Genomic DNA, 12534 nt, shown 5'->3' with positions numbered 1-12534 from the left:
GCTATGTCAAACCCAGAGCTTTTAGACATGCTTCACTTAAAGAAATTCCAATCCCTATGAGCTACACGCTCTAGGGACCTAAACCTCGTCACCACAATAAACAGAACATGCTGGAGGGATAGATTCCTGTCCCAGAGACTTCCCATACTCTGGAACAAACTAACTATCTATATCAAACAAAGCTCCTCATTAGCACTGTTCAAGAAAAATCTTGATGATTGGATGGGAGATGGGAAATTCACTCCGGGGATCACTTCTGTGGCTCTGCTCGACAGTGGCACAGGAAAATAATTTTCTTGGGTGGCGAAAGCCAGGGTACCTTTGGCTAGGCTTATATAGGCCCTAGGGCTAATAGCCTAGTACCTACCTATGAACCTATGTTGTGTAGACTCAGTGCTTGCATGTCCACCAAAGCTTTGTTTAAAATGTTAAGGATAGATAAAATGTACTTGGTCATTTGTGTCTGATAATTTGTAGCCCTTAAGCCCAGAGCAGATGAAACGTAAACCCTTTTATCCCATCTATTAATAGCTCTGCTGTCCTTGTCTGAAGGAAGGGCATTAACATTAGCTAAAAGCTTGCAAGGTGCATCAGAAAATAGGGAAATAGCTGAAGAGTCAGCTACAAGATTCTTAAAGAGAAACTTAAGGTTCTCAGGGACTTTGTAGAATCTGTCTGGCCTTTTGAGATTTGGAGGCCAAGAGTCAGGGGTTGAAGAAGTACATTTCAAAGTACATAAAAAGTCCTCCAGTACTGGAGGAATAGGACAGACGGCTGGAGTGCCCACCTCTAAAAGGGTGTAGCATCTGTTTTCACCATCAGAAAATTGCCTTGACTCCCATGCAAAGTGTTGCATCATATTTAAAATGGTCTCCCTAAAGGATGCCTCTTCCACAGGGGAGACATGACAAAGGGAATCCTCATCATTTGAGGGGATCTGACCAGCAGTATGAATTTGAGAGGAGGGATTTACTTCAGAACATCGAAACCAGACATCACTGAAGACCACATTACTGAGAAGAAATAAACAAAAACCCACTTCATTGACATACTGGATCAATGATAAGGCTGAGGCAAGAAAGAGTCCCCAACGGGGTACTTAGCTTTTAGAAGTCTTCGAAGTAGTATTCGGAAGTAGTAATCTCTGGATCTGACCGACCGGCACTTGCGAACAGCTTCTGCTTGAGCGCCGCGGCAAGAAAGACTGAGGAAAATGGCGTCGGCTGATGCCTTTATACCCGAAGACCAACAGAGATGACGTCGGGTGAAGTGCGACATCAGCCGAAGCCGGACCCGGACTTTGGAATCCGGCTGACCGAAGGGCTGCCTGACGACAGGACAACCCAGTTGTTATGACTGCAGATGCATCCATGAAGGACATCCTTCCCAGGGTAAGAAATCACTCAGTCAAAAAAACACAAAACCTAAACTGCACCATTCTAAACCCACCTAAGTGGGGGGGGGCTGCACCCCCCCAACTAAATATACCAACTCCAAGATCGCACTACAGTTGGGAAAAGGGCAAAGTTCACCTTCATGGCAAACAGGTTACTTACCCTGGGAAGATTTTCATTGATTTGGACTGTTGAAGTGGGTTTTCATTTATTTCATCTCAATTATGTGGTATTTAATGATCTCGGGTTTCGATACTCTCAGGCAGACCCGAGAGATGAAGGCTAAGAATGGTCATCAGACTCGGAGACCTCATCCTTAGAGGAAGATGACTGTACAGTAACCTTCTTTGAACTGGAAGGAGCACCTAAAAATTAAGGTGGTTTAAGAGACATTACAGCTTTGAAAAAGCCCTGAGAGAAGTCCATCTGCTCATTCTTCCTAGAAGGAGGAGTTAAACAAACATGTCATAAGCATGTTTTGTTTTCTGTTATTTTTTTTCTTAGGGGGTGACATCTGGTTGAACTAAGCGTGGAGGCTCTGACACCTGGTATTCTTCAATCAGTTTGCTGGGAATTTTTTTTCCCAAATCAAAATTTGTGTGATGCCTTTTGGACACTCTGAAATTATGCTACACCGCTCCCCCTTCTCAGATGCAGTCTCTTCAGATGTGCAGTCCTACAATGCCTTACCAGCCTCCACCATGGTCGTGACAAAGGTCATCTGAGGTACAGTCAAACGTACTGCAGGTTCTGGAACCTGTATGGGTATGTCAGAATCAGACTAGGCAGACTGCGTATTAGGCCTAGGTAATTTTTTTCTTGTGAGGTATGCCCATTGTGGTGGGATCTGTCATTTTGGAGTGGGCCAGATGCTTAAACTGCTGGATCTCGAAGAAAGTGTTCAATGAAGATAAATGGGAATGCAAAGTCTTGGGCATAAAGAATTAGCAAATGGAAAAAGCTTTATAATCGTGGCCTGCACCAAGGCAGAAAAGACACTAGGTAAGGAGGTCTTTGTAGGGAATCTGCCTACTGCACTCACACTTGCCCTCCCAGCTGACATCTAACAAAGATACAGTGAAACATTTAAACAAGATTCATTGAAGATGAGGAGCTAAATGGCATAAAGACCACACAAAGATCAGACTGATGGGTGCCAGACCTGTGTTTGGGCTGGCGGACAGGGAGTCTGAGGATTTATGCTCATATGTCTATGTACACCTACACTTGCAAGCTGAGGTTATATGTCAGATGTATGCCCCATGGGAATGTTAGAGCTTTGGTATCCTGGCCAGATGTCAGCAGTGAAAACCCATCTGTTTGGAATACTGCAAGAGTGATTTCAGTTAGGACATCTTCAGAGGGCAGACTAAAGGAGCAACTAATACTCTACAACAGGAAAGTTGAATCTCTCTTCTGAAGGGGGGTTCAAATTAGGACCAGACTACCAAGGCTGCCTCAAAGAAAATATAATAATATTCAAACAGAGGATGTATGACAACACAAACCGAGTAAAGTCACTCTGTTCCTCCATATTATACGTCTTCGTTCTGATGAAGTCAAAGATGCAGTACTGATGAAAGCGCACAGCGTGTCAATAAAAGGCTCCTTGTGTGTTTCCTAGTCCTTTGTTTTTTGTTTTTATTAGTTTGTTTCAGATTTTTTTTTAGTATACTTTTAGCATTCATATATGTGCACAACGCACATCATAACCTGTGAGCAAAACTGTGACAGAGTGCGAGCTTATATTTGCTGCAATAAAGAAAAAAAAAAAAGTACTGTGATCTATTGCCCTTCAAGAACATTAGCACATATCATTAGACCTCATCAGTATTATCATGTCTTCTCAGAGTTCCACTGTGTGTGATCAAGATAAGTTGAACTTCTGTTCCTGGTATCTTACTGAAAAAGAAACTTCTATAAGCCCAGTGGCCCTAGTAGTTTAATAGTTTTCCAATAAGCTGTCCTCAGATTTGCCTATAAATGGTAAATACACTTAGCATGACAAATCAAACATTACATTAGAACACTGAAATACTAGTACTCATTACTGCTGGCACCCCACATAAAATACTTATTTAAAGACAAGTTATACAAAGAAAAGCAGACCTTTGATGCCATGGTGTCAGAAGGTTTAAAAGCTTTAGCTTCTTCCAATACATTTCTCTCTTCATTTGGCTGAGAAAGAAAAACAAATATACACGGTTACTGCCAAAGAAGTACTTCTGAGAAACAATGATATTTCTAAGAAGGAACAGCTGGAATTCCATATCTGGGTAACACCTATTATATGTGGAAAAACATTATATACGCACCATTATCAGCTGATCTGTAGGAGGTCTTCCGCAGTGGGTTTCATTTTTTTTTTTTTTTTTTAACTCCACTTATTCCATTGGCTGCTGATTGTAAGCTATCCTCATGCAAATAACTTACAGTCCTGTCCTCACAGCCCCACCCCATGTTCCCATGCCAGGACAGTCTCCCTTCCAGGACAGCTTCAGCACATGGAGACCCCATTTCCATTTACAGAATCTAAGGTCAGCACCTGCTAGAACTGTAAAGAGAGGTGGGCCAAGCAAGGAGTTGTTACACTTCAGCCTGTTGAGAGACTTTCTTAAACCCCAACTCCCTTCCCCAGGATGTCAACATCAGTGCTTGGCTGAGTGGGCAATGGGCAGAAACTGTGAGAGCATGTCCCCACCCTGGACTCATAGGGCAGTCACATGTTCTCTGTCTTCCAATCTCCAGCTGTCCTCTCTCTGAGCTATGGCCCTGGCCTCGACTAGAGGTTCATTAGTGTGATGCCCAGTCTGCTCCCATCCCCGCAAGAAGGACACCTATTCTCCTTGTCTCAACATCAACTGTCTGAGTGGCCAACTGAACTTGAGTCACCTGGGTTGCAATCAGAGTTTTATCCCTCTCTATCAGTTGCACTACTCAGTGGATCAATAATACCCCTATATATTAAAATCCTAGAAGAGACATTCCCCATTTATCACTACTCTAACTCCACAGTGGTCAACCCCACACTCTGGTAATCTACCTTTAATAACCATAAATATTAGAAGCATTTTATAAAACGAACAGCACAGTGGTGCAGCGGTAGCATTGTCGCCTCACAGCAAGAGGTTCTCCAGTTTGATTCTTGGCTGGGGTGCCTTTTGTCGCGAGTAAGCATTGTCCTCCCTGCGTTCATGTGGGTTTTCTCCGGGTGCTCCAGTTTCCTCCCATGTTACAAAGACATACATCTGGAGCATTTCTCCCTGGGCCTCTGTTGAAAACTGGCTTTGTTCCAAGCTGGACTTTCCCGGTTAAAAAATGTTAAATAAAAAATAAATAAAAACTACTGAACTACATGCATGGATTACCCAACACAAGCCTGATATTCTAGTTATAACTGAAACGTGGCTTCAACTCAGCATAAATGACTCCAAAATTACACTCCCAGTAAAATACTATCTGCAACGGCTGCATAGAGAGGAAAGGTGGTGGTATTGCTTTAATATTTCCCAACTACCACCACATTTCTATCTACAATAAACCAATGCCAAAATTCAACTCAACAGAGCTTACTACTTTCCTGAAATAAACAAATATGTATTAATTTTCTCTACATCCCTCCTGGTGACAATACAACTACACTGGAAGATATCCTACACTGGATATCCATAACAATTCCTTAAGAAAAAAATACTACTAGGTGATGTCAATACAAATTGTTGGCTATAACCTTTAACTGCCCTACACCACCATGAACTTGTACCATTTCACACAATTAATCAATAGTCCCACACATTATAGCAGACATCAATCTCCTTATAGACTGGATCTTAATCATCAGACCCTAGTAAACTGACCATCACAGGTACAATGTTAGACTCTGAGTGACCATCCTCAAGCTACACAGCCAGACATTTCACACTTCTCATTCGGCTGTTCCCGTTAGGGGTCGCCATAGCAGATCATCTGTTTCCACTTCTTCTTGTCCTCTCCATATTGCTCTGTCACACCAAACGCCTGCATGTCCTCTCTCACCAAGTCCATAAACCTTATCTTAGGCCTTCCTCTTACCTGGCAGCTCCATCCTTAGCATCCTTTTCCCAATATACCCATCATCCCTCCTCAGCACATGTCCAAACCAATGCAATCTCGCCTCTCTGACTGTATCCAAACCGTCCAACCTGAGCTGACCATCTAATATACTGATTCCTAATCCTGTCCATCCTTGTCGCACCCAGTACAAATCTTAACATCTTTCACTCTGTCGCTTCCAGCTCTGAATCCTGCCTTTTTGTCAATGCCACTGTCTCCAACCCATACAACATAGTTGGTCTCACTACCCTCTTGTAGACCTTCCCTTTCACTCTTACTGGTACCAGTCTGTCACAAATCACTCCTGACACTCTTCTCCACCCATTCCACCCTGCCTGTACTCTCTTCTTCACCTCTCTTCCACACTCACTATTACTCTGAACTGTTGATCCCAAGTACTTAAACTCATCCACCTTCACCAACTCAACTCCCTGCATCCTCACCATTCCTCTATCCTCCCTCTCATTCACACACACATATTCTGTCTTAGTCCTGCTGACCTTCATTCCTCTCTTCTCTAGAGCATGTCTCCACCTCTCCAGGGTCTCCTCAACCTGGTCCCTACTCTCACTACAGATCACATCATCTGCAAACATCATAGTCCATGGGGCCTCCTGTCTGATCTAGTCTGTCAACCTGTCCATCACCACTGCAAAAAAGAAAGGGCTCAGAGCTGATCCTTGATGTAATCCCACCTCCACCTTAAACAAATCTGTCACTCCCACTGCAGACTTCACCACTGTCACACTACCCTCGTACATATCCTGTACCACTCTTACATACTTCTCTGCCACTCCTGACTTCCTCATACAATACCACAACTCTCTGGGTACCCTATCATATGCTTTCTTCAAGTCCACAAAGACACAATGCAAGTCCTTCTGACTTTCCCTATATTTCTCCATAAACAGCCTCAGAGCAAACATCGCATCTGTAGTGCTCTTTCCTGGCATGAAACCATACTGTTGATCGCCAATCATCACCCCCCTTCTTAACCTAGTTTCCACTACTCATTCCCATAACCTCAAGCTGTGACTCATCAGTTTTATCCCTCTGTAGTTACTACAGCTCTGCACATCACCCTTATTCTTAAAAATAGATACCAGAACACTTTCTCCACTCCTCAGGCATCCTCTGACTTTCCAAGACTTCAGTAAACAATCTGGTTAAGAACTCCACTGCCATTTCTCCTAAGCACCTCCATGCTTCCACTGGTATGTCATCTGGACCAACAGCCTTTCCATTCTTCATCCTCTTCATAGCTGTCCGTATTTCCTCCTTGCTAATCGGTTTCACTTCCTGATTCACTATCCCCACATCATCCAACTTTCATTCTCTTCATTCATCAGCCCCTCAAAGTACTCTCTCCATCTGCTCAACACACTGTCCTCGGGTGGTGAGTAGTTTCTCTCACTATCGTTTATCACCCTTACCTGCTGCACATCTTTCCCAACTCGGTCCCTCTGTCTAGCTAATCGGTGCAGGTCCTTTTCTCCCTCTTTAGTGTCCAACCTTTTATACAACTCTCCATATGCCTTATCCTTCGCCACCTCTCTCTTTGCCATGCACCTCATCTCCTTATACTCCTGTCTACTTTCTTCATCTCTCTGACAATCCCACTTCTTCTTCGCCAGCTTCTTCCTCTGTACACTCTCCTGTACTTCCTCATTCCACCACCAGGTCACCTTGTCCTCCTTCCTCTGTCCAGATGTCACACCAAGCACCTTTCTAGCTGTCTCCCTTACCATCTCTGCTGTAGTTACCCAGTTATTCAGTAACTCTTCACTGCCCCCCCCAGTGCCTGTTTTAACTCTTCCCTGAACTCCAACTCACAATCACCCTTTTTTAACTTCCTCCATTTGATCCTTGGCACTGCTCTCACACTTGTCCTCCTCTTCTTGATCACCATCATCCTACAGACCACCATTCTATGCTGCCTAACTACACTTTCTCCTGTCATCACTTTACAGTCTCCGATCTCCTTCAGACTGGCCCTCCTACACAGGATATAATCCACCTGTGTGCATCTTCCTCCACTCTTGTAAGTCACCCTATGCTCCTCCCTCTTCTTAAAATACGTATTCACCACAGCCATGTCCATCCTTTTCGCAAAATCCACTACCATCTGGCCTTCTACATTCCTCTCCTTAACACCATACTTGCTCATCACTTCCTCATCCCCTCTGTTCCCTTCACCAACATGCCCACTGAAATCCGCTCCAATCACCAGTCTCTCACTCTTGGGTACACTCACCACTTCATCCAACTCACTCCAAAATTTTTCTTTCTCATCCATTGCACACCCAACTTGTGGAGCATATGCACTAGCAACAGTCATCATTACACCATCAATTTCATAAACATCACTCTAACACTCTTTTCACCTCCAAAACACTCTTGGCATACTGTTCCTTCAGGATAATCCCTACCCCATTTCTCCTCCCATTCACACCATGATAAAACAATCTGAACCCACCTCCTATACATCTGGCCTTACTCCTCTTCCATCTGGTCTCTTGCACACACAATATATCAACCTTCCTTCTCTCCATCATATCAGCCAGCTCTCTCCCTATACCAGTCATATTGCCAACATTGAAAGTTCCTACCCTCACTACTACACTCCTAACCTTCCTCCTCTCTTTCTGCTTTCAGGCATGCCTTCCCCCTCTTCTTCTCCTTCGGTCAACGGTAGCCCAATTTCAGACATTTCACACATTCACTTATAAATGTTTCAAACAAGCCACAATCATTCCAGTGCCTAAAAAATCCACTATAACAGGACTGAATGACTACAGGCCTGTTGCTTTGACATCAGTGGTCATGAAGACTTGACAGGCTGGTGTTAGCTCACTTGAAATGCATTACAGCTCCCACATTGGGCCCCCCTTTCAGTTTTCTTATCGAGAGAACCGGTCAGTGGATGATGCAGTTAATATAGGCCTGCACTATATCTTGCAAAATCCTGACTACCCAGGAACATATGCAAGGATTCTGTTTGTGGGCTTCAGCTCTGCATTTAATACAATTTCAGAACTTCTTCACTTGAAAATTTCCCAGCTTTCCGTTCCTGTTTCCACCTGTCAATGCATCACCAATTTTCTATCCAAAAGGAAACAGCAGGTGAAACTGGGGAAATGTACATCTAGCTATCGCATGATCAATACAGGTGCACCCCAGGGATATGTGTGCTCTTCCCACTGCTATTCTCCCTCTACACTAATGACTGCACCTCTAAGGACACCTCTGTCAAACTTATTAAATATGCAGATGATACAACTATCATCAGGCTCATCAGGAATGGTGATGAGTCTGCATACAGCCAGGAGGTTGAGCAGCTGGCCCTTTGATGCAGTCAACATAATCTGGAACTGAACACTCTTAAAACTGTGGAGATGACCGTGAACTTTAGGAGTGATACTACGATATCCTCCCTCTTTATATTTAAATACTGCTGTCAGTTGTGGAATCCTTCAAGTTTTTGGGATCTATAATCGTCCGGGACTTGAAGTAGGAGACCAATGTAGGGTCCATCATAAAAAAGGCACAACAACAAATGTACTTTCTGCGACAGCTGAGGAAGTTCAACCTCCCACGGGAACAAACTGTTGATTCAGTTATATACAGCAGTCATTGAGTCTGTTCTCAGCTCATCCATAACAGTGTGGTTTGGATTTCTGTCTAATCATGACAAAAATAGGTTACATCGAATAGTCAGGTCTACCAAAAATATCACTGGTGCTAGTTTGCCCTCCTTACAGGACCTGTACTATTCCAGAGTCATGAAAAGGGCAAGGAAAATACTCACTGACCATTCACATCCAGGCCACCATCTTTTTGAACTACTGCCATCAGCCAGGCGTTCTAGATTAATACGCACCAAAACAAGCAGTTATAAGAACAGTTTTTTCCCCCCACAAGCCATCAAGACCATAAACGGTTAACTCAGCTTATTAGGTTGAGGTATTCTTCTTCCCAAGCCTCAGAGGATTCTGCAATATTGTTTACATATTGTTAATACTTGTTTCTTTCAGGGTTTATTTTCAGTACTTCTTGCACTGACTTGCACTGTGCACCTTGTGTGTATATGTATATTTACTTTTTTGTCTTGTCCTTAATAGTTGTATGCATGTCATTTATGCAATTCTTACATGGAGATTCACTGAAACTGGAGTCAAATTCCTTGTATGCGTGCATATGTGGCCAATAAATATGACTCTGAAAAAATGTTATGTACTTACCATAACTTGGCATCTGTGCTATCCAGTGTCATTATTCATCACAGATGGGTCTTGGATCTGAGCCGGTGACTTCTCAGAGAGATCCACAGCTCAAGCTCCTCCCCTCCCATAATCCCTTGCTACGTTCTAACCCTCAGATCGAGTTTGCTAAATTAGTGGAAGCGCAGAAACAACTGCACTAGAATGCCAAAAATATTGTAGCTCAATATAAACAATTCAGCCTTGCCAGAAGCCCCAGAAGGAAGGGGGGAAGGGCAGGAAGGTGATGAATAATGATACTGAATAGCATAGATGCCAAGTTAAGGAAAGTACTTAACTCTATCTGACGATATCCATGTCATTAGTCATCACAGCTGTGTCAGAGTCTCCAGCTACTATGTATCCTGGGTTGCCTCAAAGAAGTGCATGCCAGAGCACAGAGGAACCAAAGGAAGTCCTGTTCCTAGCCAAATCCAAATTATAATGCGAAATGAAAGCATGTGAATTAGACCAAGTTACAGCAGCACAAATCTCATCAATGGAAAGTCTAGGCAAGATGGCTGATGACGTAGCCACAGACCTAGTAGACTGAGCCTTAACTGGCCTGGGTAACTTTAAATGCCTACTAGCATAAATAGAAAGAACTAGCAATCCACCTAGAAATAGTCACTTTGGAAACTGCCTGACCCCTTATGTTTTGAGAGAAGGCGACAAAGAGTTGGTCCAATTTCCTAAATTCCTCAGTCCTTTTTAGAAAAAAATGTAATTGCCTGTGAATATCTAAACAATGCAAAATATATTTTCCCTTATTAGAATAATTAGGGAAAAAAAACAGGTAGTTGAATTGATTAAGACTGGTTTCTGAGGCCACTTTGGGAAGAAAGGAAGGATTTGTTTTAAGGTACACTCTGTTCTCATGAAAGATCACGAACAGAGGTTTAATGCACAGAACCTGAAATTCCGAGACCCTCTTGACAGAAGTAATGGGCACAAAAAAAGCTATTTTCAGGGAAAGGAATTTAATACCTCATGAACTAGACAGTTCAAAAGGTTTTTGCGTCAGGGACTGCAGCACCAAGGTGGAATCCCATGGCAGGGATGGATCCTTAATAGGAGGCCAGAAATACTCCTTTCAGAAAGGCTGTGCACAATTTGGAAGAAAGCGTAGGCTCATCATTAATATGGAAATTAGATATGGCAGCCAACTATAGCTTAATGGTAGAAAAACTCGCCCCATTCTGAAAAAGAGAAGACAAAAAGAGCAAAATATCAGGGATAGGGGCTGAAAAGGAATCCAGACACTGTTGTTTGGCCCAAATTGAAAACCTTCTCCATTTACTGGAATACACCTTCCTTGTAGACGGTTTTTGAGAAGCCAAGATAATGTCCCTCACCGGGGAAGGAAGCCTGGACTGTGAAAGGATTACTGTTACTGGAGAAACCATGTGGATAGACGAAAGGTCCATAATACTGGGAAGTGAAAGCCCCCACGGATGGGAAATAAGATCCGAAATGGGCTTCAGTATCCAAGACGGATACTTGGATAAAACCTTAGGAAGGAGAGCCATGCCTGACAAGGCCAGAAAGGGACAATGAGGATGAGGGGGCCTTCAGGTGATGAGCTTTCTGAAGGACTTTGGGTATCACAGGAATGGGAGGGTAAGCACAGAGGAGACCCGGAGGCCAATCATAAACTACAGCATCCCCGGGTTACTCCCCTGCTCGATGGACCAGGTCAAACTAATTGCTGCATTTGTGGGTGACTGGGGAGGCAGAGAGATTGCAGTAAGGCTGGCTCCAATAGTTGAAGATTTGTCTTGCCATTGATGGAATCAGGGACCACAGGTGAGGACTCAAAACAGACCTGCTGAGTCTGTCGGCCAACACGTTGGAACTCCCAGGAATGTGAGTTGCAAGGAGAAAGTGCCTGGAAGACATCACCCACTTACAAACACTCATTGCCTCTCTGCACAGAGGATAAGACAATGTTCTCCCTTGCTTGTTGATATTCCAAACAGCCATGTTGTCCATCTGAATTGCTATAGTCTCCAGAGGGAGGCATTCCTGAAAGGCTTGCAACATTAGGACTGCTCTCACCTCCAGGACATTTATGTGCAATTTAGTCTCTGCGGGGGACCATGTGCCTTGAACTGTCCTGCCCTGAAAATGTTTCTCCCCCACCCCAACAGGGAGGCATCAGTGGTTACTGTGGCTTTGGTCAAGGAAGACAAAATGGCCTGCTTAGACATGGATCCTGAGACTGAAGCCACGAAGTATGATGATTATTGCACACCTGGGTTATATTTTATGGCCATGGACAATGGTTGCAACAAAATGGACCACTCGACTGCCACGGTCCACTAGAGAACTCACATCTGATACCTGTCAAAAGGGACTAACTGAACTGCAGCTGCCATCGAGCCTAAAGTTTGGAGGATCAAGTGAGCCGCCGGGCATGACAGATCCAGCAAGAGACGCATGATCTCAAATTAGCTGCACCCTGTGGGGAGTCAGTGCTGCAGTCTCTGATACTGTTGTCCAGTTGGACCACAATGAACTCCAGATTTTGACTCGGCACGAGATTGAATTTGGGAAGATTCACCATTATGGCTAGCGAATGGAAAAAAATTAAGGAAATATCTGGTGGACAGAGGTAGTCAATGCCTCATGGGAGCCGTGAGGAATCAATTGTCCAGGTATGGAAAAACCTGGAAACCTTGCAGCCGAAGATGAGCCACCACCACTACCATACATTTGGTAAACACCCTGGAGGCTGTGGTGAGTGCAAAGGGCAGGGCTCTGAACTGGTAATAACTGGCCCCCAACCA

General features: G+C 43.8%; 1 protein-coding gene across 4 annotated transcripts in view; it reads right to left on the bottom strand.

The window, feature by feature from the left end:
- Positions 1 to 12534, bottom strand: part of COPB2 (COPI coat complex subunit beta 2) — a 1357654-nt gene that overhangs the window by 597007 nt on the left and 748113 nt on the right. For all 4 annotated transcript variants that reach the window (XM_044070023.1, XM_044070026.1, XM_044070024.1 and 1 more), the window contains exon 20: positions 3504 to 3572. In XM_044070023.1, coding sequence (XP_043925958.1) covers positions 3504 to 3572 — 69 coding nt within the window. The remainder of the gene's footprint in view (positions 1 to 3503; positions 3573 to 12534) is intronic.

The sequence above is a fragment of the Protopterus annectens genome, chromosome 4.part1 (genome assembly GCF_019279795.1).
Source record: "Protopterus annectens isolate FY-2018-M chromosome 4.part1, PAN1.0, whole genome shotgun sequence".
Classification (NCBI taxonomy): Eukaryota; Metazoa; Chordata; order Ceratodontiformes; family Protopteridae; genus Protopterus; species Protopterus annectens.
Note: the sequence above shows the minus strand (reverse complement) of the source record. Positions and strands in the feature narration are given on the sequence as shown.